Source organism: Quercus suber, unplaced genomic scaffold (genome assembly GCF_002906115.3).
Source record: "Quercus suber isolate HL8 unplaced genomic scaffold, Cork oak 2.0 scaffold_34, whole genome shotgun sequence".
In the NCBI taxonomy this organism is placed as follows: domain Eukaryota; kingdom Viridiplantae; phylum Streptophyta; class Magnoliopsida; order Fagales; family Fagaceae; genus Quercus; species Quercus suber.
Genome location: NW_027069499.1, coordinates 2,192,359 through 2,218,966, shown reverse-complemented (window position 1 = coordinate 2,218,966; position 26,608 = coordinate 2,192,359). Strand labels below are relative to the sequence as shown.

Genomic DNA, 26,608 nt, shown 5'->3' with positions numbered 1-26,608 from the left:
TTCACGGCCATGGCTTTAACTTTTTTTTTTTTTTTTTTTGAGAAACAGCCCATGGCTTTAACTAATTCTATGGGATGAGGATGGTTAGATTTTTTAGATAATAATCTTTATGACTTTGAGATTAGTATGATGGAAAATATCTTTCAAAATTGAAGTTTCCAGACTTTGATTCCAAATTTAAATTGCGTTTTGAATTTATACTTTGCTTTGAAAGGAAATAAATCAAGAGGGTGGAATAAATTCAGATTACGTTTCCTTTTTTGAGATTAAAGATAGACAATTCAGATTACATTTCCTAAATGAGTTGAGTCATTATCATTAATGAATTTAATGCCAAAAGATTTTATCTTAAAAGTTAAATTTGATCTTGAATAAAATTTGACAAGTGATAGTGTCATAAATATTGAGATCTGGTCAAGTTTTCAAATTGGAAAGAGATTTAGTGATTTGATCAAATTTTAAAATTGGAAAAACATTTAGTGCTTGCCATTTTGTTTGTTTTTTGAGTTTCTAATGATCAAATAAATCAATCACCATAGATGGTGAAGAAAAAATGACAAATTTATGTGAAAGTGATTGATTGACAAACAACCTATTATAGTCTGGATAGTTGTGGTAAATAATAATATGATAAAGTTTGTGATACTAGAAACAACTTCATAGCGGAAAATTATTAGGTACTCCCGGAATATCATAAATGCGTACTCCATTCTCTCATATGAATGGTGAGTTCTACCATGAATTGAATTAGTGTGACCCACTATTTATATGAGAGGAAGGAGTACGAATTTATGATACTCTGAGAGTACACAATAATTTCCCCTCCATAGCTACCTTTTGCTACTAAAGAAAAAATAAAATTCCATTTCATTTGAAAGATTAATAAATTAGACCCATCACTACCAAAAAGAATCTGGTGGGCTAGACCCTTTGCCTTGTTACGTGGATTTCATCTATAACAACGTAGCTCACTTTTTAGCTTATATATTACACTGTCAGTGTTGGGTTTAGAGTTTGAGAAACAATGGCATCAACCTCAGCAGCAGTCCCGTTTTGGAGATCAGCTGGTATCACATATGTCGCATACTCAAACGTATGCGCTAATCTTTTGAGAAATTGCTTAAAGGAGCCACACAAGAGTGAAGTGCTCACTCGGGGGAAGGTCCATTTCTCTCGATCCAAGTGGACCAATGGCAAGCCCCAGAAACCCAGTAAGATTTTTCTCTCTCACCCATCTCTCTCTCTCTCTCTCTTTTTTTTTTTTTTTTCCTTTTTCCTTAATCTAATCTATATAGTTTATATATTCAATCTATTTCATAACATTAAGCTGTGTATTATTGATGGAAATGAGGGTTTGATGTAGATATTGAATATCGTATTTAATTCTAAAGGGCTCTGTTTGGTTCTTTAAAATGATTTTGTTGTTATTTTTAGGGGTTTGATTTAACATTTAGCACATGAGTATTTGATGAAGATTTTGATTTCTTGTATTATTGATGGAAATGAGGTTTTGATGTATATTTTGTTGTTTATTTTTAGTCTCTTTAGATAATGTAGTCAAACTAAAAATTGATAATAAGAAAAGCATTAGTTTAAGATTGTTAGGGACTAAAAAGGATCATTTTAAATTTCATAAATTAAAATCGGTCATGACCTAAATTTTAGAGTTTAAAATGACAGCTTTTAGTCCCTTGGATATCTTGGCCAAACTAAAACCTAATATACATTATCAATCCATGCTAAAGGGATTGCTTTAAGTTTGTTTGGGACTAAAATTGATCAATTTTGGTATTTTAGGGACTAAAAGCGGTCACCGTAAACTTTAGGGTTTAAATTCACTTAGCCCAACAGTATTTGGGTTGGGTAAATATTTAGGTTAGGTGAGAACAAGATTTTTTGAGGTGTAGGTAATAAAGTTGACAAAAGAATCCAAAATTTAAAACCAAAGTTTTATCTTGAGCTGGTCTAGATGTACTTATTTAATTGCTTTCTTTTGCTTATATGCAGCGAATTATGAGTTGTTTTCTTTCATCCACTACTACTTTAGACCAATTCCAAAGCTGGGGATAATTTAAGGGTGCAGTTAGTGCGGAGGAATTATCTGAATAATGGTATATTTCATGTTAAGCTCTCTAGTTTTAGTTTGTGGGCAGGGAAAATTATTTGAAAGCATGTTATCTTCTCTTGAAGGTGACAGTAACAATATTCAAGTTTGAGCTGATAAATGGTGCTTTCCTTGTTATGCATTTGAAAATGTTGATAGGGATAGTATTGCCTGATGAGTGATGACTGAACGCGGTTGGCTGGTTAATTTCTTTCTTTTTTAGAACATGTTTTTCCAAGTTTTTGATTTTGGTGTAAATGTGTACATTAGCACACCTAGGAGGATCAAAGTAAATTTGATAAGTATTTGCAACATCTAAGCCTTGTTTCTTTCAATCGAGGCGGCATCTCGTAAATGGCACATTGGCTGTTTAACGCCAAGCATTTGCTCCAGTGACTTAACATTTGACCCCATTTAAATTCTTGATATTAATTTATATGCTGCTCTGTTCTGCTAAATTTTCTGATAAAACATTCTTATCTTCTTCTTATCAGCCCTGCGTTCGGACACGCCAGAAGACTGATTTGGAAATCTAAATGGGACGCTCCCTACTTTTTAAGTGATTTCTTGGTTTCAGTGTTTAATAATATTATCTACCATGGACATTCCATGAAGAGAAATGATCATCCTATGCTTGTGCTGCAACGCTTGTATTCGGACACTTCTAACTTTTTCAACTTATATCTCATTTTTCTTCTTGGAAGGCAGAGAGGAACCTATCCTCTAGGAGTCATCCTCTGTGATAGATAGTGATTTGTGCAACTATCTATCAAAGTCTAGCTCTTGCACCAACCTTTAGCAAGCCTAGCTCTCGCACCAACCTTTAGATTTCATCAATTGAAGCAAAAGTCACAACACCCTAAATTTGTGAAACACAATCCAGTAAATAAAGTGGATAAAGTTGAACATGGAAGATAGGGCCAGTATGGTTTCAAAAAGTGGTGTATCCACTTTTCGAAAAGCACTTATTTTCACATTTGGTAATATTTGGTAAGTTGTTTTGAATACATAATTTGAGTATAGAATACATCATTCCTGAGTCTGGTCATTGTTTTCTATTTTTTTTTTAAAGTAACTTTTTTCATTCACACACATCACATCACTAAAAAAAAAAAACTTTTGTTTTCACAATATTTATGAATATGTAATTGTATTAGAATTTATAGAAAACAAAAACACTAAAAAGTTGTGTTCATTTTTTGTATTTAAATCCAACTTTTAGGATACGGAAAATGAAAATTGAATCCAAATGTTAAAACCAAACCAGTTTTTTAGTGGTGTGACCCGCTAAAAATTGAAAATGAAAACAAAAAACAATGTTTTTTCTCAACTAACCAAATAGGCCCTATGCTTCTTGTTTTAACATGGAAGATATGCTTTTAGTAAAACAAGTAGATAATCTAATATATAAAATGATAAAATTTAGCTACAAAATTAGTTGTAATTTTTGGCTACAAATTCATTTAATAAAATAATATTACTGCATATTTTGAAAATCTAACCATTGAATTGCATGTTCTTTATTCTCTTAATACATATGTCAAATTTTGTATGAATTGGATATTATTTATTATATAATCTATAAACTTATTTTTATCTATAATTTAAAATTACAAAAACTTGCAATTTAAATATTTATTGATGACATAGCTATTATTCTTTAATTTTCTTGAAATTTTGCAAACATGGAAGATATAAAAAGAAGATGTAATCCAATGTTGGATTTGTCATAATTCATCTCTAATAAAAAGATACTAAATGAATTTGTAACTTGAAGTTACAACCAATTTTGTAGCTAAATTTTGTCCTATATAAAACATGATGTTTAATGCATAAAAGGCAAACAAGACAATACAAAAACTTATCTCTAGAAGAAAAAAACGTAAAACCTAATTAGTTTTGTAAGACTACCAAGCATACTTATTAAATAGCCAAAGTCATCCATTAATCGTGTGTAGCAAGGTGTTTTCCATTATAACATAAAACATATAGATTTGATATATTCTAAAAATAAAAATAAAAATACATCAAATCCATACCAAGTTCATTTATTGGAATAATGGATCACAAGCCCTTAATATAAATGAATGGGTCTTGAGGAAGTAAGTGGGCCTAAAAGGCCCGGAAAGAGAGTAAACAGCACCCATGGGCAGTATGTGGTATGGAAAAGTGAGAATGGGTCGCGATAGGCCCGAAGCAATGTAAACAAAGAAAATAGGGGATAATGACAAGCCCATAAACCCGAAGGATGAGAATAAGAAAATTGGGCCAAGGAAGCCCAATTAAGTTAGTAAAAGTCCATGGGATGCAGAGCTAGTAAATGGACTAAGGAAGTCTGAAGGAAGTAAATGGGCCGGAAAGGCCCAAGTGAAAAAAAAGGGACACTGGAGCTCATAAGTGAGAACACTAGTGGCCATATTAAGCCACTAGGGGAAAGAAAGGAACGGCAGGCCTGAAAAGAGGCCCAGCAGGAACAAATCGCCGCGACAGGAAAGGCTGAGTAACGCGGTAGGAAGCTAAGACAATTAAAGAATTGGGTTGAAGAGAACGCAAAGCCCAGTACTCGGTAAAGCCTAGATCCTATGGGAGCGGGAAATCAAAGTAGCAGCTCATGAAAAGCCAGAAACGGACAACAGGCAATACCAGTAAAGTCTTTAGTCCACGGCAGATGCATGAACAGCAGGCAGATTTTAGACATATGCACGCGTAAGGCCCAGGCACCACCAGCCTGTACCCAGCCAATACAGGCATAGTTGGGTCGTGGGTCAGAGGTAAGAGGGCATGGTTTGGAGGTGGGGAGAGAGGAAGACCTGTTTTGAGGTTCCTGCTCAAGCTCTTTTGGGGGATACGTCCTGCTGGGATGACATACCACCCAAAAGAGGCAAGGTTAAGTTGGAACCAATAAGTACATGCCATGAGGGATAGAGAGAGAGAAACATAACCGCGGCAGGAAGAGGTGCCACGGCAGACTAACAGACAAAAAAGTTGTCTTTGTCTATAATAGAGGAACTCGCAGACGGAACAGTGATGGTCGGCAAGTACGCCCAGACCAAACAAAGGTGGTTAGGGGGTAGAATAGTAAAATTCGGTCATGGCAGGCACTATAAGAAGGAAGCCTTTGCCGTGTATATGAACAACAACAAAAAGGAAGAGAGCAATACAACACAACGTAAAGAAAAAGACTCTGTAACATACTTAGAAAAACAGGGGAGCACAATACTAAAACGACAATTGTGGAAATCACTAAAGAAAGACTAGAAAAGAGAGAAAGACAAAGAGAAAAGAGCAAGTGTTAGTGGCATGCACCGATAGATCCCTTCCCTTCTCTCCCTCTCAAATCCCTGCTCTCTTATATAGTCGTCCTGGGCATTGTCCATTTAAGTCTGCCTCCCTCAAACCCATTAATTTCCATAGCAAGAATTCTTTTCCTCGGAGGTTAATCGTGTTGAGAAGAGGCGTTCTTCCTCCCTGACCTTACTCATGCGGACCGAACTGGGCTTATTTCCTTTATTTGTTGATTAATCTTTATTACCATTTGCCCTTACTGTTTTATTTGTTAAAATTGTTCATATTATTGTGATTATGGATCATTTGGTAATTCACTATTAAAAGAACTATCTGGTTATTCCAGAATACATTGCTCTGTTTTTTTATCAATTATGTCTGCCTGCCGCAAGCTCCTCTGAAACAGCTTTGCCTGCTGCAAGCACTCTCCTGGCAGACGAGACCTAGTTTGTGCACAACCCGGCCAAGTTGAGTTCCAGTTGGACCGGTCTCGACTCTCGCAACCTAGAACACTTGGGCCTACAACCACAAAGGGGCAGCCCAGCCCAACACGGTAAAAAAGGCACCTACACCAATTATCCCTTTTATTCCTATGCATGCATCCCTATTTTAGACACTAATTATCAACCAATCACATAATTATTTAATTAATTTTAATTTTTTAACCAATCAGAATTAATTTAAATTAATCATGTGTGGTTGACTCTATCTAGATACAATGCATGTTGACCATGCAAACTTGATCATGCGATACCTTTCGATCGATAGTTCGATTTGGAAACCGGAGACACCATTACAATCGTTAGAACCTCAAGATCATTTCTATGATATGCAATCGATGAATTGATGCATGTAACACGAAAACAAATTGATACATGTAACGCAATCATGATTTTTGGGGTACGTGGATTGGTCATTCAAGTCATTCTCCTCGATTAAATCATGGGTGCAAAATTGAGTGTCTATATCCATATAGCAAGTATGGCTCTTGCACCAACTTTTAGATTTCATCAGTTGTACCAAAATTCACAACACCCTAAAAATGTGAAACACAACCCAATAAATAAAGATGAACATAGAAGGTATTCTTCCAGTATAACCTGTATATAATAGAATATATAAAACATGATTTTTTTTTTTTTTTTTTTTTGGGAGAAGAATAAAACATGATGTTTAATGCATAAAAGGCAAACAAGACAATATAAAAGATTATCTCTAAGGGAAAAATAAATAAAAGCTTATTATATTTGTAAAACTACTAAGCATACTTATTAAATAGCCAAAGTTATCCATTAATCATATGTAACAAGGTGTTTTCCATGATAACTTTAAACATTTAGATTTGATATATTCTAAAGGATCATGCTAAAGAATGCCCTTAGGGCATTGGTTAACAATCCATTTTAAGAAAGTTTTAACACCACTTTTATGGAAAATGAAAAAAATGGTCAAAACATCTTTTGTACACCGGCCCACTCAAACACATGTTTTCAGTTTTTAAACAACATTACACGTATTTTCACACTTTTTCACCCACACTTATTTCCACATATGTTTTCAAACACATGTTTTTAGTTTTTAAGCGCATGTACCAAACATCCCCTAATTGCTTTATTTCTTTTTCTCATAAAAAATTTCTTTAAATGGATTGTTAACCAATACCTTTAGGGCATTTGCTAGCATTTCCCATAAATCAAACCCATCCTAAGTCCATTTATTGGATTCTAAAAAAACAAATCCATTTATTGAAGTTGGGTTAAATCAATATGTCCACCATGAGTACAATTTAGGCTATTACATCATTTCCTCAACCATTCATCAAATTTCCAATTAATTAAGGGTGCTATTGTATATAATCCATATCCATGATAATCACAGTTAACTTCTTTGACAAGACATTTAATTTAAATTTAAAAGAATAAATGAACTCGATTATGTTAAAATGTAATACTTCAAATGGAAGTGAATGAGTGAATGCATTGATTTAGTAGCCACACACACGGCACTTCAATCAGTAGCTAGCCCTTTAGATCCATCGAAAACACCCAACTTCTATATTAATTAAAGATTTCCTCCCTTTCCAATGTGTCCAATTATTTGTTTGAAAAAAAATTTATTCTTCTAAATTCTATTTTAAAAAGTACAACACTCTTTGTTTTAGGTTAAATTTGGATTTAGAATTATATAATTGGATTCAAAAAATTCTTATCGATTTCTTTGTTTTAAGAACTTATGTTTAGGTACATACATGTTTACGTATATGTTTATCTTATTTTATAAAAAATTATTAAAAATTTCAAAATAAGAACTGTAGTAACTACATTTTAGTTATAATTTAGACAAATATATTAGCTCTTACAAGACTAACTTTCAATGCATTTTTTATTTTGAAGAAAAACTGAAGATTCTCGTTACCTTCTGCAATTTCAATGTACACTTTGTTTTGCATCGATGCCACTTTGGGGTTTGAGGAGTGATCCATCCATGCAAACTAAAATCCTACACAAAAAAGAATTGATATCCATACCCCAACCTAAATAGCGATCGACAAACTAAAAACTACCATGTATTTGTAGTTATAGATGATAGTATTGAGACCAAGAAAAAATAACTTATAGCATAAAATTAATAAAATAAAATAAAATAAAAAATTCTCCCCCTTGTGTCAGTTACATGGGAGTTAACACAATTTCTGAACTAAAAAAGTTTGCTTCATTATTGTGTTTTCATAATCTACATATCAATGCTTCCAATTATCTACAAACTTTGTATTTAGTGTTTATATCTTGGGCTGGTTAACACGATGTCCTAGATCAGAATAAAAAAATAGTTTTTATCCAAGTAATTGCTACACTAACAACAATAACTAACAAAAATGACAATGTGTGGCTCGAATTAGTTTAAATCTAACTCCCGCAACCTACTACATGACTATATACAACATTATATGTATGTATTATTTATACAAGTCACGTAACTCATTAAAAAGTCATATGTCTAAAACCACATATAAAAGTCATTATAGCTGCGTTTACAAAAAACGCGGCTATAGGTTCAGATGAATAATTTTTTTAAAAGTGGACCTATAGCTGCGTTTTTCAAAAACACGGCTATAGCTGACCATTAGCTGCATTATAAAACGCAGTTATAGGCCCAGTTGAATAATTTTTTAAAGGACCTAAAACGCGGCTATAGCTGTGTTTAAAAATGCGGTTATAGGTTACCCTTAGTGACGTATAAATATGTCACTAAAGTGTGACCTATAGTCGCGTTTTTAAAAACGCCGCTATATGTAACACCCACATGCCCTCCCTTTCACACCTGCCCTCACTTTCTTCATTTCTTTTATTTCTCCTTCTTTCTTTTTTCTTTCTTCATTCTTCGCTCACTCCACCGTAACTCTTCAGGTTCTTTTTTTTTTTTTTTTTTTTTGCTTGAATTTGTGCTATTGTGTTGCTGATATTGTGATTATGTTTAAATGGGTTTGTGTTCTTATATTTTGGAGTACGTTGTGTGTGATTAGCTTACAGGGTTAAAAAACGCGGCTTTAGGTATGACCTTTAGCTATGTTTTTGAAAAACGCGGCCATAGACCTATTGCTGCGCTGTCTAAGCCGTGTTTGTAAACTAGGAAACGTGGCTATAGACCCCTTTTTTTGTAGTATATAAATTAGAGGAAAATAGCTTTAAATAAGTTGGGAGTTAAACTTCTTCCTAATAAAAATACCATCACTTGTGTGACTAACTTCTATATCATTCCTCATTCTAAAGATGGATGGTTAACCATACCCATAAACATAGATGAGTAACCATAAATTTGTATATGAAAATATTGAATAGGTTAGATTACAAATTAAAGCTTATAACTTTATCTAAAGTTCAATTCGATTCTGTAACTTCACTTACATCCAATTCAGTCTTTAAAGTTTTATCTTCATTAAATTTAGTCATCTCCTTAGTCTCTATCAGAAATGTACTGTTAGTGTACCTCTAAAATGATGTAGTTTCATTGTTTTAGAGATGTTATTTACACTAAATCGCCAAAAAAAATCCATTATTAAAGAAACCAAAAACTAGGTTATATTTGGACTTAGTATTATATAATTAGATTAAATTTTTTTTATGCATTATAGATTTATTGACGCTGCTAAAATGATGATTTAGCTAGCCTTTTAAAAATCTGCCACTATGAATACGAAATAATTTTATACCCAGTAATTTCAAATTCTCGTATTAATAAATTTTAATATATCTTTAGGAATCCTTCCTTAAGAATTTTTTTTAAAAAAAAAATTTCCATTGCAAATTTGCAATTATAGTCTACATTTATATTATATCTCACTTGATAATTAAAATTTATACTATATATGTTTCTTTATTTTTTTTAACATTTTCCTACTTAATTTATTATTTTTTTTTATAATGTTACACTGTTGAACTAAAATTTTAACTCTTTCACTGGCATTCTATAACAAATTAAAGGCTAAATTATAAATTGTACACTAACTTTGACCAAAATTCAATTAAGGCTTTTTATTTCATTTTATTCAATTTAGGCCTCTAAATTTCAAATTTATTCAGTTAAGACATTCTACTTCCATTAGTCTCTATTAATAATGCTTCGTTAAGTATTAAATTTTGGGTGATTTTATTTTTCAGTAAAAAAAACCAAAAACTATATATTTTTATAATAAAAAAAAAAGAAAATATAAAAAAAAGGACTTATTTTAATAAAAAATAAATTTTCTCTTCTTTTTTCTTCTTCATTCTTCGCTCACTCCACCGTAACTCTTCAGGTTCTTTTTTTTTTTTTTTTTTTCTTTCTTTTTTCTTCCTTCCTCACGTCTGGGTAACTCTTTTTTTTTTTTTCCTTCCTTCCTCACATCTGGGTAACTCTTTTTTTTTTTTCTTTTTTTAAAATTTTCTTTCTTCCCTCATCACATCTGGGTAACTTTTTTTTTTCTTTGTTTCTTTGGAGCTGCTGCTTTTTTTTTTTTCCTTTGTTTTTTCTTCAATATCTCAAGCACACTGATTTGTAAATAAATCTAGTTTTTTTCTTTTTTTTGTTATTTTATGTTTAGTTAGTAAGAAAATGGAGGAGATGCTGAAAATTTTGAATGAAGTGGATATTCTAGCAATATTTGATTTNAAAAGGACTTATTTTAATAAAAAATAAATGGAGAAAATAAAAAGAGTCTCTATTGTTGGTAAGCCTAATGTTCTCTCTCTCCTCTCACACTGACCTTTATTCACTTGTGTTTAGCGTATTTGTAAAGATGTGTGCATTAAAATATTTGCAACAAGTTTTGTTGAATGGGATACTCCCTTCACCAACATAACATGGTATACTTTAACTTGTTGTGGAACCCAATAATTAAGAAGGTACTTTCACTTTACGAGCCATCAAGCCATTCTCCATGCTTTATTTCAATACATGCAGAAGTGTTAAATAATAAGCATATTCTTTGGCAATAACTAGCTGCTTCCCATCGTACAAAATTATTTGACTAATTAATATCATCATAAGCATATTCTTTGGCAATTCCCTAATGCTTCCATTGTAGAAATTTGTTTAATTTTGTCAATTCCGAACTGCTTCTTTTGTTTTTATTAAGAAGCTTCCTCAACTTGTTATATATCTTCTTTTTCTCTCTTTTATAATTATTTTGTTTTAAAACTCATATACTTGTAAGCTTACCCAGTCCTCTGTTGCTTAAAATTTTGTATGTACTGGCCTAATACAAGAATTTAATGGACTAATAGGCATATGATCATCCACTAAAATATAGAATTCTTGCTAGTTAAGCATATATAACTAAGATTTTAAAGAAATTTAATTACATGCTACATTATCATATTCATTAATTTGTCTGCTTAGCATGTGAGAGTTAGGACCATTCCATTAATTATTAGGAAATACCTACCACCTTTGTTATTTGGAAAGGCAATGAGTCAGGTTTAGGATGAAGTGTTTCTGAGATGACAGAATACAATAAATATATATTAAGTGGTGAAGGAAAATTCAAATCCTAAATGTTTAGAAACGTTAAAATGTTATTTGTGATTTTTATTTCTGTTATGCTTCTTGGGCCTTGGCAAAGTATGGATCTTGTTCCTATTTAATTGTGATTATCCACATTATTTTATTTCTATAAAGGAGAATAATTATTTTAACTAGTACTAATTAATAAAAATGATATGTAAATAAAAATAAATAATTTAATTGAAATTAAAATACAGTTGTGGGGCTAGGAAATCGCGCAGCCTCGGTCACTCCAAGTCAGGCCCAAATGGCCCAATCCGAGGAAGGATGACTCCCAAGGCCAATTTGGGGAGAAAACTCTTTTTTGGATCCACGCCGAGGATCCCCTCGTCTCAGCATACTAAGGATAACTGTAGGGGAGGGGGGACAGACCAGAGCAAGTTGTCACCTCAACACTTAATACGTTCACCTAACCCTTCTGGCCACATTAATGGGGATGCAACCCCCGGGCAGGGCTACATCGATCAGGGTGAACCACGTGAGCACGGATACGACCTCTAATGGGACAGGCAGCCAGAGAAGAGGCCAATGAACTATCAACAGAAGGAGGAAGAGAGTAATATATAAGGGGTACAAGCAAAATGTATGGGGAGGGGAAAGGAAGAAAAGCCTCATCGGCCATGGGCCGAGGAGCATCCCCCAGTTATAAATTGTTCCAAGTATTTCTTCAATAAAAGAAAAAAGAGGTTCATGGCTTCGTAAACGCCGGTCAGCGCTTAAACCCTTCACCCACTTTCTACAAATTCATTGTTCTGGGTTCGTTGGGCCTATAACCGATCTCGTTTGGGCTTAGGCAACAAAAACCGACCCTATAATTGGCACCATCTGTGGGAAGGATTAGCGCGCCGGCTGGCGCAACAGGCAACGGTTCTAAGTAATTGTTCTATGAAAGATTAGCGGTGATGCAAAAAAAAAAAAAATCGCAGAAAGATAATAGTTTGAGACAAAAGATTCAACAGCAAAGAAAGAGAGCTTGGTATTATTTCATAAAAAGCAAAGTTACAGATTACAATCAGAGGCTCAGGTAGGCGTGCTTTACAACTATTCCTATCAGCTAGTTCTACAATCAGAGGCCCAGGTGGACCTGCCCTAAAACTAGCTAGAGGGAAGTGTCAACCCTTGCTTTTATTGGCATCAAGAGAATGGGAGAACTTGACACTAAAAGCAGGGAAGGGGGAGGGCCAGCTTGTTTCAAGGCCACCAACAACCCCTTTTTTGGTGTGGCGAAGCTTGAACAAAGCGAGGAGCAGATGCAGGCACACCGGGACACCCTCCCTTATGATGTTCCCTTGATTCTCTCCAGCCCTCACGAGCATTGGCCGTTAGAGACGGCAACGCTCGGGCACCAGCCATGACGTGAATTCACACACCTCCTCCGTCGGGGGTGCGCTCCGAGGAGAGACATTAGATACTCTAACGACATCCCTCCGGGCCACCATGCATGGCACCATCGAGGTTACGCCTAGAATCTGCCGCATCGGAAGCCTAGTGGGGCTGCGGCCACAATGGCTCTTGGCACGGACGTCCTTACACCCGCCCAAAGCCGCCCCATATCTACTAACTCCGGTCGCAATTCCGGCGGGGTTATTAAAGGGGCTAGGGGAGCTGAAGGGGTGTGCTTTTTCTGTTTGGGTTGGAAAGTTCTTGGAGTATAGAGAAACCATCCCCCCGGAAAGCCTTATATAGAGAATGAGGGTTGGTGAGAATTAACTCACGCAGAATTCGAAGAGGGTTACCAGCAGGGCTAATAATGAGGTCACCAAATTCTAAGGGGACCGTAGACCGTTGGATTTATGCTAATTCACGAGGACATTAATGAAGGCGCGTCTTGCGCGCCGAAACGTCAAGCGCGGAACACGAACGGCCAAGGTACGCTTCATAAGTGAAGAAAATGGGGGCTCAAGCTGAAGGCGAGGTCAACGCCACGTGTAAGATCAAAATCCAACTCAAGGAAGAATCATCTCCAGTAGAGCGGTCCGAAGACAAACCCCTACTTACCGAAATGAAAGCGTTAGACAGAATCAAGGCACTGCATGGTCCTCGGACTCAGGCCTATGAGGAAACTACTCGCTCCTCTATACCTGGGTACTAGATAGAACCAAGGTATTGCACGGTTCTCGGACTCAAACCTATGGGGAAACTAGATACTTACAGAGAAATGAAAGCGTTAGACAGAACCAATGCACTGCATGGTCCTCGACTCAGGCCTATGGGGAAACTACTCGCTCCTCTATACCTGGGTACTAGACAGAACCAAGGTATTGCATGGTCCTCGACTCAAACCTATGGGGAAACTAGATACTTACAGAGAAATGAAAGCGTTAGATAGAACCAAGGCACTGCATGGTCCTCGAACTCAAGCCTATGGGGAAACTACTCGCTCCTCTTTACTTGGGTACTAGACAGAACCAAGGTATTGCACGGTCCTTGGACTCAAACCTATGGGGAAACTAGATACTTACAGAGAAATGAAAGCGTTAGACAAAACCAAGGCACTGCATGGTCCTCGGACTCAGGCCTATGGGGAAACTACTCGCTCCTCTATACCTGGGTACTAGACAGAACCAAGGTATTGCATGATCCTCGGACTCAAACCTATGGGGAAACTAGATACTTACAGAGAAATGAAAGCGTTAGACAGAACCAAGGCACTGCATGGTCCTCGGCTCAAGCTTATGGGGAAACTACTCGCTCCTCTATACCTGGGTACTAGACAGAACCAAGGTATTGCACAGTCCTCGGACTCAAACCTATGGGGAAACTAGATACTTACAGTGAAATGAAAGCGTTAGACAGAACCAAGGCACTGCATGGTCCTCGGACTCAGGCCTATGGGGAAACTACTCGCTCCTCTATACCTCGGTACTAGACAGAACCAAGGTATTGCACAGTCCTCGACTCAAACCTATGGGAAAACTAGATACTTACAGAGAAATGAAAGCGTTAGACAGAACCGAGGCACTGCATGGTCCTCGGACTCAGGCCTATGGGGAAACGACTCGCTCCTCTATACTTGGGTACTAGACAGAACTAAGGTATTGCACGGTCCTCGAACTCAAACCTATGGGGAAACTAGATACTTACAGAGAAATGAAAGTGTTAGACAGAACCAAGGCACTACATGGTCCTCGGACTCAGGCCTATGGAAAACTAACTACTCGCTCCTCTATACCTAGGTACTAAATAGAACCAAGGTATTGCACGGTCCTCGGACTCAAACCTATGGGAAACTAGATACTTACAGAGAAATGAAAGCGTTAGACAGAACCAAGGCACTGCATGGTCCTCGGACTCAGGCCTATGGGGAAACTACTCGCTTCTCTATACCTGGGTACTAGACAAAACCAAGGTATTGCACGGTCCTCGACTCAAAATCTATGGGAAACTAGATACTTATAGAGAAATGAAATCGTTAGACAGAACCAAGGCACTGCATGGTCCTCGGACTCAGGCCTATGGGGAAACTACTCGCTCTTCTATACCTGGGTACTAGACAGAACCAAGGTATTGCACGGTCCTCAGACTCAAACCTATGGGGAAACTAGATACTTATAGAGAAATGAAAGCGTTAGACAGAATCAAGGCACTGCATGGTTCTCGGACTCAGGCCTATGGGGAAACTAACTACTCGCTCCTCTATACCTGGGTACTAGACAGAGCCAAGGTATTGCACGGTCCTCGGACTCAAACTATGGAGAAACTAGATACTTTCAGAGAAATGAAAGCGTTAGACAGAACCAAGGCACTGAGTGGTCCTCAGACTCAGGCCTATGGGGAAACTACTCGCTCCTCTATACTTGGGTACTAGACAGAACCAAGTATTGCACGGTCCTCGGACTCAAACCTATGGGAAAACTAGATACTTACAGAGAAATGAAAGTGTTAGACAGAACCAAAGCACTGCATGGTCCTCGGACTCAGACCTCTGGGGAAACTAACTACTCGCTCTCTCTATACCTGGATACCAAACAGAACAAGGGCATCGCATGGCCCTCGAACTCAGGCCTACAGGGAGGCTAACTACAAAATATCCCAAGTCAAGAAAGAACCGGGCCCTACCCGGCCCTTGAAGCGCAGGAGAGCTGCTCATGTGTACGTTCTCTCTCCTTATCATTGTTACTGGCGCAACTGACCGACATGCAATTCAAGCTAAAGTCATACAGATCTAAGAAGAAAGGAAAAGCAGGCAGCGTGTACACCAATAAACATTTAAATAAAGGGAAATCAAATTCGCATTACAACAATGAGTTCGTAAAAATTGCATGGCAAGAGCCACATGAATTTTTTGGATCTGTGCTTGAATTTGTGCTATTGTGTTGCTGATATTGTGATTATGTTTAAATGGGTTTGTGTTCTTATATTTTGGAGTACGTTGTGTGTGATTAGCTTACAGGGTTAAAAAACGCGGCTTTAAGTATGACCTTTAGCCGTGTTTTTGAAAAACGCGGCCATAGACCTATTGCTGCGCTGTTTAAGCCGTGTTTGTAAACTAGGAAATGCGGCTATAGACCCCTTTTTTTGTAGTATATAAATTAGAGGAAAATAGCTTTAAATAAGTTGGGAGTTAAACTTCTTCCTAATAAAAATACCATCACTTGTGTGACTAACTTCTATATCATTCCTCATTCTAAAGATGGATGGTTAACCATACCCATATACATAGATGAGTAACCATAAATTCGTATATGAAAATATTGAATAGGTTAGATTACAAATTAAAGCTTATAACTTTATCTAAAGTTCAATTCGATTCTGTAACTTCACTTACATCCAATTCAGTCTTTAAAGTTTTATCTTCATTAAATTTAGTCATCTCCTTAGTCTCTATCAGAAATGTACTGTTAGTGTACCTCTAAAATGATGTAGTTTCATTCTTTTAGAGATGTTATTTACACTAAATCGCCAAAAAAAATCCATTATTAAAGAAACCAAAAACTAGGTTATATTTGGACTTCGTATTATATAATTAGATTAAAATTTTTTTATGCATTATAGATTTATTGACGCTGCTAAAATGATGATTTAGCTAGCCTTTTAAAAATCTGCCACTATGAATATGAAATAATTTTATACCCGGTAATTTCAAATTCTCGTATTAATAAATTTTAATATATCTTTAGGAATCCTTCCTTAAGAATTTTTTTTTAAAAAAAATATTTCCATTGCAAATTTGCAATTATAGTCTACATTTATATTATATCTCACTTGATAATTAAAATTTATACTATATATGTTTCTTTATTTTTTTTAACATTTTCCTACTTAATTTATTATTTTTTTTATAATGTTACACTGTTGAACTAAAATTTTAACTCTTTTACTGGCATTCTATAAAAAATTAAAGGCTAAATTATAAATTGTACACTAACTTTGACCAAAATTCAATTAAGGCTTTTTATTTCATTTTATTCAATTTTGGCCTCTAAATTTCAAATTTATTCAATTAAGACATTCTACTTCCATTAGTCTCTATTAATAATGCTTCGTTAAGTATCAAATTTTGGGTGATTTTATTTTTCAATAAAAAAAAAAACCAAAAATTATATATTTTTATGATCTAACTATCCTCATCCCATAGAATTAAGTCATTATTATCTAAGATCTGACTATCCTTATCCCATAGAACTAAGTCATAAAGATTATCATCTAAGATTTGACTGTCCTCATCCCATAGAATTAGTTAAAGCCATGGCTGTGAAGTGTGAATTGACTCTTCCAACTCTAACTAAAGAATAGCTCAAAATAAATTAAAAGAATAATCTTCTCAAATCCCAATTCATACAACAAAATCATTTAAATTCTAGTTACAAAGAAAGAGAGGAACACATGCGATAAATTAATCCCAAACATGCTAGTCGCCATTGTTGCTCTCTTCTTCTCTCTCCCTTTGAACTAAGCTTACCCTTTTGTTTGTTTTTTTTTTTTAGTTTTAATGATGACCAAACAAGTCTCAAACTCTAAACCCAACACGAAAAGTGAGATACATTGTTTGGGGTGATTATAGAATACTCTAAGAGTATGCTCCTTTTGTCTCACAGAGTGGTGAGCCGCATGATGGGTGGGACCTACCCACTACGAGAGAGAGGGAGTATACTCTCTAAGTATATAAATAATTTTCCCTGGTTTGGGCTTGACTAAGATTATAGTTGAATCCCGTGTAACAAAGCAAAGGACCAGCCCACTAGTTTCTGTGATAGGCCCCTTATGGTGTTTTTCTTTTTGGTAGTGATGAGTCCCAATATTGTATTTTTCTTTTCTTTTTTTGGTAGTGATGGGTCAATCTATAATCTTTCAAATGCTATGGACTATGAAGTTGTTTTTAGGGTTACAATCTTTACCAGACATATTCTATATGGCAATCTGTAATAGGTTATTTCTCACTTTCACATGAATTCGTTATTGTTTCTTAACCATTAGTCACATAAGATAGTTGTGAGAAATGATACGGTTCTAGAATTATTGTATGTTATATAAGTGACATGTGAAAATGTTTGTGAGGAATTCGGTATCCCTAACATAATTACAATGAATTCTCACAACATCTTCACAAATGTTAGTTCTCCACAAGTGAAAATAAAATAAAGTAAGAATACTTTGGATTGAGAGATGCTACGTCTACAACAATTTTACAACAAATTATAGGTAGTTAGTTATTATTGGTTCAAATTTGAAACTAATACTAAGATTACTTTTTTGCCCCACAATAATAACCAGTAACAACCTGCCACTTAGGATTTGTTGTAAAAATTTGTAACATATCATTTCTCCTTTGGATTTGAACCCTAACTCAAAACAAGCTTAGTGCGAAAATATTGTTAGATTTTTTTTGTTGACATTAACTTTTCTCAAAGTTGGAAAAATGCTAATGCACGCAAAATTTTATTCCTATAAAAGGTGAGAATTCATTAATAGAAAATTTTAGATTTTAAGGATGAGAGAGGATTCTGCATTTTAAACTATTAGTTAACTACTATTAGTTAAGTGAGTCATTCTTTTCTATAAGCCTAAACCTTAGGACAATTGCTAATATATCATGGTATCCGAACATGTTCATACGTGTATATATATTAACATAACTTGGTGTAAGTTAAATAATTATATGAAAAAAAGTTTTATAAAAAATTAACATAACGTATAAGGAAATTTAAAAATCAGTTTCATTATTGGCCACATAACTTAAATGTGATTTTTATTCTCTCATTTTTACTATATACTGTATTTTAATTTCAATTAAATTATTTATTTTTATTTTACATATCATTTTTATTAATTAGTACTAGTTAAAATAATTATTCTCCTTTATAGAAATAAAATAATGTCGATAATCACAATTAAATAGGAACAAGATCCATACTTTGCCAAGGCCCAAGTAGTATAACAGAAATAAAAATCACAAATAACATTTTAACGTTTCTAAACATTTAGGATTTGAATTTTCCTTCACCACTTAAAATATTTATTGTATTCTGTCATCTCAAAAACACTTCATCCTAAACCTGATNTCTAACTATCCTCATCCCATAGAATTAAGTCATTATTATCTAAGATCTGACTATCCTTATCCCATAGAACTAAGTCATAAAGATTATCATCTAAGATTTGACTGTCCTCATCCCATAGAATTAGTTAAAGCCATGGCTGTGAAGTGTGAATTGACTCTTCCAACTCTAACTAAAGAATAGCTCAAAATAAATTAAAAGAATAATCTTCTCAAATCCCAATTCATACAACAAATCATTTAAATTCTAGTTACAAAGAAAGAGAGGAACACATGCGATAAATTAATCCCAAACATGCTAGTCGCCATTGTTGCTCTCTTCTTCTCTCTCCCTTTGAACTAAGCTTACCCTTTTGTTTGTTTTTTTTTTTTAGTTTTAATGATGACCAAACAAGTCTCAAACTCTAAACCCAACACGAAAAGTGAGATACATTGTTTGGGGTGATTATAGAATACTCTAAGAGTATGCTCCTTTTGTCTCACAGAGTGGTGAGCCGCATGATGGGTGGGACCTACCCACTACGAGAGAGAGGGAGTATACTCTCTAAGTATATAAATAATTTTCCCGTGGTTTGGGCTTGACTAAGATTATAGTTGAATCCCGTGTAACAAAGCAAAGGACCAGCCCACTAGTTTCTGTGATAGGCCCCTTATGGTGTTTTTCTTTTTGGTAGTGATGAGTCCCAATATTGTATTTTTCTTTTCTTTTTTTGGTAGTGATGGGTCAATCTATAATCTTTCAAATGCTATGGACTATGAAGTTGTTTTTAGGGTTACAATCTTTACCAACATATTCTATATGGCAATCTGTAATAGGTTATTTCTCACTTTCACATGAATTCGTTATTGTTTCTTAACCGATTAGTCACATAAGATAGTTGTGAGAAATGATACGGTTCTAGAATTATTGTATGTTATATAAGTGAATGTGAAAATGTTTGTGAGGAATTCGGTATCCCTAACATAATTACAATGAATTCTCACAACATCTTCACAAATGTTAGTTCTCCACAAGTGAAAATAAAATAAAGTAAGAATACTTTGGATTGAGAGATGCTACGTCTACAACAATTTACAACAAATTATAGGTGTTAGTTATTATTGGTTCAAATTTGAAACTAATACTAAGATTACTTTTTTGCTCCCACAATAATAACCAGTGACAACCTGCCACTTAGGATTTGTTGTAAAAATATTGTAACATATCATTTCTCCTTTGTGATTTGAACCCAACTCAAAACAAGCTTAGTGCGAAAATATTGTTAGATTTTTTTTGTTGACATTAACTTTTCTCAATAGTTGGAAAAATGCTAATGCACGCAAAATTTTATTCCTATAAAAGGTGAGAATTCATTAATAGAAAATTTTAGATTTTAAGGATGAGAGAGGATTCTGCATTTATTATTTAGACATTTTAAACTATTAGTTTAAGTGAGTCATTCTTTTCTATAAGCCTAAACCTTAGGACAATTGCTAATATATCATGGTATCCGAACATGTTCATACGTGTATATATATTACATAACTTGGTGTAAGTTAAATAATTATATGAAAAAAAGTTTTATAAAAAATTAACATAACGTATAAGGAAATTTAAAAATCAGTTTCATTATTGGCCACATAACTTAAATGTGATTTTTATTCTCTCATTTTTACTATATACTGTATTTTAATTTCAATTAAATTATTTATTTTTATTTACATATCATTTTTATAATTAGTACTAGTTAAAATAATTATTCTCCTTTATAGAAATAAAATAATGTCGATAATCACAATTAAATAGGAACAAGATCCATACTTTGCCAGGCCCAAGTAGTATAACAGAAATAAAAATCACAAATAACATTTTAACGTTTCTAAACATTTAGGATTTGAATTTTCCTTCACCACTTAAATATATTTATTGTATCTGTCATCTCAAAAACACTTCATCCTAAACCTGACTCATTGCCTTCCAAATAACAAAGGTGGTAGGTATCCTAATAATTAATGGGATGGTCCTAACTCTCACATGCTAAGCAGACAAATTAATGAATATGATAATGTAGCATGTAATTAAATTCTTTAAAATCTTAGTATATATGCTTAATAGCAAGAATTCTATATTTTAGTGGATGATCATATGCCTATTAGTCCATTAAATCTTGTAATTAGGCCAGTACATACAAATTTAAGCAACAGAGACTGGTAGGCTTACAATTATATGAGTTTTAAAACAAAATAATTATAAAGAGAGAAAAAGAAGATATATAACAAGTTGAGGAAGCTTCTTAATAAAGACAAAAAAGCAGTTCGGAATTGACAAAATTAAACAAATTTCTACAATGGAAGCATTAGGGAATGCCAAAGAAATATGCTTATGATGATATTAATTAGTCAAATAATTTTGTACGATGGGAAGCAGCAGTTATTGCCAAAGAAATATGCTTATTATTTAACACTTCTGCATGTATTAGAAATAAAGCATGGAATGGCTTGATGGCTCGTAAAGTGAAAGTACCTTCTTAATTATTGGGTTCCACAACAAGTTAAAGTATACCATTTATGTGTGAAGAGTATCCCATGCAACAAAAACTTGTTGCAAATATTTTAATGCACACATCTTTACAAATACGCTAAACACAAGTGAATAAAGTCAGTGTGAGAGAGAGAGAGAACATTAGGCTTACCAACAATAGAGTCTCTTTTTATTTTCTCCATTTATTTTTATTAAAATAAGTCCTTTTTTATATTTTCTCTTTTTTTTTTTTTATTAGATAATAATCTTTATGACTTTGAGATTAGTACGATGGAAAATATCTTTCAAAATTGAAGTTTCCAAACTTTGATTCCAAATTTAAATTCCGTTTTGAATTTAAACTTCGCTTTGGAAGGAAATAAATCAAGAGGGTGGAATAAATTCAGATTACATTTCCTTTTTTGAGATTAAAGATAGAAAATTCAAATTATATTTCTTAAATGGTTGAGTCATTATCATTAATGAATTTAATGCCAAAAGATTTTCTCTTAAAAGTTAAATTTGAACTTGAATAAAATTTGACAAGTGATAATAGTATCATAAATATTGAGATTTGGTCAAGTTTCCAAATTGGAAAGAGATTTATGCGGCGTTTGATACGGGATAATGTTTTAAGATTCTTTGGAATGTTTAAAGATTCTCATGTTTAGTTGCAAATCTCAATAGGGAATCAGATGCCAGGAGAATTTGGATTTCCCCTTTAAGCCCATTTCAGTATAAATGTGGATTCCCTTTAAAACAGGTGGGTGTTCAGATTTCCAAACTTAAAGGAAATTGTATTTTTTATAAATTGACAATTTTAACATTTTTTTTCCTTATCATTTAAGCAATTGAGATAAAATATTAAAAAAAATCATCAATATCTTTTCCTTTGTCTTTATCTCTTCTTGCCAAAACAACATTATCTCTTCTCGACAAAACAACATAAACAAGATAGACAACTCTGTTGATATATTCATATTTTCTTCTTTTATACTATACTTTTAACGAATTTGTCATAATTTATAGTTTATATTTTGTTTTTACTATTTATTTAGAGGAAGATTATTATTATTATTATTTTAAAAAGATTTATATTGAATTTACAAATCTAAGAATAGAATGTGAGAAATAAATAATTCCATTAAGATACCTAATAATATACCAAACATTATAATTTCACGTTCCTAAGAATCTTATTAGATTCCCAATTAAACCAAACGTAAAAATAGTTACATTCTTAAACATCCAAATAGCAAGGCATCACATTCTCAGGAATCTAAATGCCTAGAGTAATGTGAATTCCTCCGTACTAAACATCTCATTAGTGATTTAATCAAGTTTTCAATTTGGAAAGGATTTGGTATCAATGCCAATGTTATAGAAAATAACTCAAAAATATCAAAAGACTCAATGGCAAAAAAAAAAAAAAAAAAAAAAAATTTTTTTTTTTTTTTTTTTTTTTTTTTTTTTTTGAGTTTTTAATGATGAAATAAGTCAATCACTATAGACAGTGAAGAAAAAATGACAAATTCATATGAAAGTGATAGATTGACAAACAAACTATCATAGTCTGGATAGTCGTGGTAAATAAAATGGTAAAGATTGTGATCCTATAAACAACTCCATAGCTAACTTTTGCTATTTATAAAATAAGGAAAATAAATAAATAAAAACTCCATGGCATTTGAAAGATTAATAAATTAGGCCCATCACTACCAAAAAGAAAAACACAATATTGGGGGCCATCACAGAATCTGGTGGGCTAGATCCTTTGCCTTTTTACGTGGGTTTCAAATATAACCTTAGTCAAGCCCAAACAACGTAGCTCACTTTTTAGCTTATATATTACACTGTCTGTGTTGGTTTAGAAACCAAAGACAAACAAAAGAGTAAGTTGAGAGAGAAGAAGAAGAAGAAGAAGAAGAAGAGAGCAACAAAACAATGGCGTCAACATCAGCAGTATCATTCTGGAGAGCTTCCGGAATGACATATATAACGTATTCTAATATATGCGCGAATCTAGTTAGAAAATGCTTAAAAAAGCCACACAAGAGTGAAGCACTCGAGAGAGAGAAAGTTTATTTCTCTATCTCCAAGTGGACCGATGGCAAGCCCCAGAAGCCCAGTAAGATTCTCTCTCACCCATCTCTTTATTTATTAATCTAATCTCTTATTTTCACTTCAGATCTGATCTTGTTTCATAACTTTCAACCGCGTGTTATTGAGGGAAATGAGAGTATGATTTCAATTTTGATTTCATTGTTGGTTTTAGTGGTCCCTAACGTTTAGCACATGGGTGATTTTAGTTTTAAAGTGATTGATTTTATTAGTAAAATTGCGGAATTAAAATGGGTCATGAGCTAAAGTTTAGATTTTGATCAATTTAAGTATTTTAGGGACTAAATGTGGTCACTTTGAAGTTTATTAGCGACAAATGGGATCACTCTAAACTTCAGGAATTAAAATCGGTCATGAGCTAAATTTTAGAGTTTAAAATGACAGCGTCTAGTCCCTTGGATATCTTGGCCAAACTAAAACCTAATATACATTATAAATCCATGGTAAAGGATTGCTTTAAGGTGGCGTATTGTTTGCTATGCCGTGATTTATTGTTTGCCGGAAGTTACATTATGCCATAATATTACATTATTGTAATTTTAAATTAATGTAATCTTAATACAAGAATAACACATTAAATTGTTTAGGAAGTTGATGAGATTAAAATGACGTGAGATATTTTATAATTTTAAATTATAGTAACATTAGAAAAAATAAAATAAATCAAAAACCTTAATGTCACCTCATCGTAATATTCATCACTTCAAGGGTACATCATAGCGAATCAAACGCCGCCTAAGTTTTTTTTGGACTAAAATCAATCAATTTCGGTATATTAGGAACTAAAAGCGGGGCTTTAAACTTCAGCGTTTAAATTCACTTAGCCCAACAGTATTTGGGTTAGGTAAATAAATAGGATAGGTAAGAACTAAGAACAAGATTTTTAGAGGTGTACAAAAAAAAGTTGGCAAAAGAATCCAAAATTTGAAACTAAAGCTTTATCTTGAGCTGGTCTAGATGTACTTATGTAATTGCTTTCTTTTGCTTATATACCGCGAATTATGAATTGTTTTCTTTCATCCACTACTAATTCATGATAAATTAGACCAACTCCAAAGCTGGGGATAATTTAAGGGTGCAGTTAGTGAGGAGGAAATATCTGAATAATGTTATCTTTCATGTTATTTGAAAGCATGTTGTCTTCTCTTGAAGGTGACAGTAACAATTTTTAAGTTTGAGCTGATAAATGGTGCTTTCCTTGTTACGCATTTGAAAATGTTGACAGGGATAGGAATTGGATTGCCTGATGACTAACATGGTTGGCTGGTTAATTTCTTCCTTTTTTAGAACAAGTTTTCCAAGTTTTTGATTTTGGTGTAAATATGTACATTAGCACACTTAGGAGGATCAAGGTAAATTTGGAAAGTATGCGCAACTTCTAAGCCTTCTTTCTTTCAGTCGAGGCGGCATCTTGTCAATGGCATATTTGTTGTTTAACGCCAATCTTTTGCTCCAGTGACTTCACATTTGATCCCATTTAAATTCTTGATATTAATTTATATGCTGCCCTGGCCTGTTCTGCTAAAATTTCTGATAAAACATTCTTATCTTCTTCTTATCAGCCCTCCGTTCGGACACACCAGAAGACTGATTTCTGGATTGGGTTCTACTGTCGTGGGGTTTGTGGATTGGGTTATACTTGGACCATTTTGGTTTTAGCATTTTACTGCTTTTGTAATAACGTAACTTGCATTAGTCTAATGCAATAATTTACTTATCTTTCTAATGGAAATCTAAATGCTCCCTACTTTTTAAGTGATTTCTTTGTTTCAGTGTATAATAATATCATCTACCCTGGACATTCCATGTAGAGAAATGATCATCTTTCTGCTTGTATTCCAACACTTAAAATTTGTTCAACTTCCTGAGGAACCTATCCTCTAGGAGGTTATCCTTTGTGATAGGTAGTGATTTATGCAACTATCCTCTCAGAGTCTAGCTCTTGCACCAACCTTCAGATTTCATCAATTGAAGCAAAAGTCACAACACCCTAAAAATGTGAATCACAATCCAGTAAATAAAGTGGATAAAGATGAACATTGAAGATAAGCTTCCAGTAAAACAAGTAGATAATCTAATATATAAAAACATGATGTTTAATGCGTGAAAGGCGAACAAGACAATATAAATACTTATCTCTATAAGAAAAAACATAAAACCTAATTATTTTTGTAAAACTACTAAGCATACTTATTAAATAGCCAAAGTTATCCATTAATCATGTGTAGCTAGGTGTTTTCAATTATAACTTAAAACATATAGATTTGATATATTCTAAAAAATCAGAAAATACATCAAATCCATCCAAAGCCCATTTATTGGATTCTAACAAAAAAAAAAAAAAAGGTACATTTAGTGAAGTTGGGTTAAATCAGTATGTCCACCATGAGTGCAATCTAGGCTGTTACATCATTCCTGAACTATTCATCAAATTTGCAATAAGGACAAAGTTTAGCTAAAAAACAGTTGTAGCCTAAGATTACAAACTACTCTAATAAACTGACAAGTGTAAAAAATGGCACTTGCATTGCACATTATTACTTAAGTAAATTGAACCCAACTAATCCTAGTTAATTACAACACACATAAAAAAAATAAAAAAATAAAAGTAAAAACTTAAAAACCTATACCTATTCTCTCTCTCTCTCTCTCTCTCTCTCTCTCTCTCTATGTAAGCTGTAACCTAGAAGCCCAGCTCCAACCAGTCACCCTAGACCTTCTTCTCCCTCCACCTCTGGTCACCCCAAACCATCCTCTGTCTCCACCACTAGCCTACCCAAACCACCTTTGTCCCCACCATTAAAGCCACCTCTTGTATGTCGTTTCGCGGCTTTACTGGTCCATTTTTCCTTGATAACCATGATTTCTTCAAGAATTGAAGAGGATCTGCTAGCTTCTTGTTTTATATTTATAAATTTTAAGTTTTGTTAGGTTTCAATCTGATTCCTCATCAGCTCTCACTTTAATTGGGTCAAGAATGATTTAAGTCTTAGATCCACTATCATGAATTATTGTATTATTGCTCATATTTTGACTTGGTTTAGAAAATTTTATCAAG

General features: G+C 33.7%; 2 protein-coding genes across 2 annotated transcripts; both read left to right on the top strand.

Moving 5' to 3' along the window:
• The first annotated feature begins 890 nt into the window (after window positions 1–890).
• Window positions 891–2,869, top strand: LOC111997251 (ATP synthase subunit epsilon, mitochondrial-like). Its single transcript, XM_024029326.2, has 2 exons — window positions 891–1,211; window positions 2,599–2,869. Exons 1-2 carry the CDS (start codon window positions 1,025–1,027, stop codon window positions 2,625–2,627), a joined length of 216 nt encoding a protein of 71 aa, XP_023885094.1. The 5' UTR covers window positions 891–1,024; the 3' UTR covers window positions 2,628–2,869.
• A 20,412-nt stretch (window positions 2,870–23,281) lies between these two features.
• LOC111997250 (ATP synthase subunit epsilon, mitochondrial) lies at window positions 23,282–25,410 on the top strand. Its single transcript, XM_024029325.2, has 2 exons — window positions 23,282–23,557; window positions 25,113–25,410. Exons 1-2 carry the CDS (start codon window positions 23,374–23,376, stop codon window positions 25,139–25,141), a joined length of 213 nt encoding a protein of 70 aa, XP_023885093.2. The 5' UTR covers window positions 23,282–23,373; the 3' UTR covers window positions 25,142–25,410.
• Window positions 25,411–26,608: the final 1,198 nt, after the last annotated feature.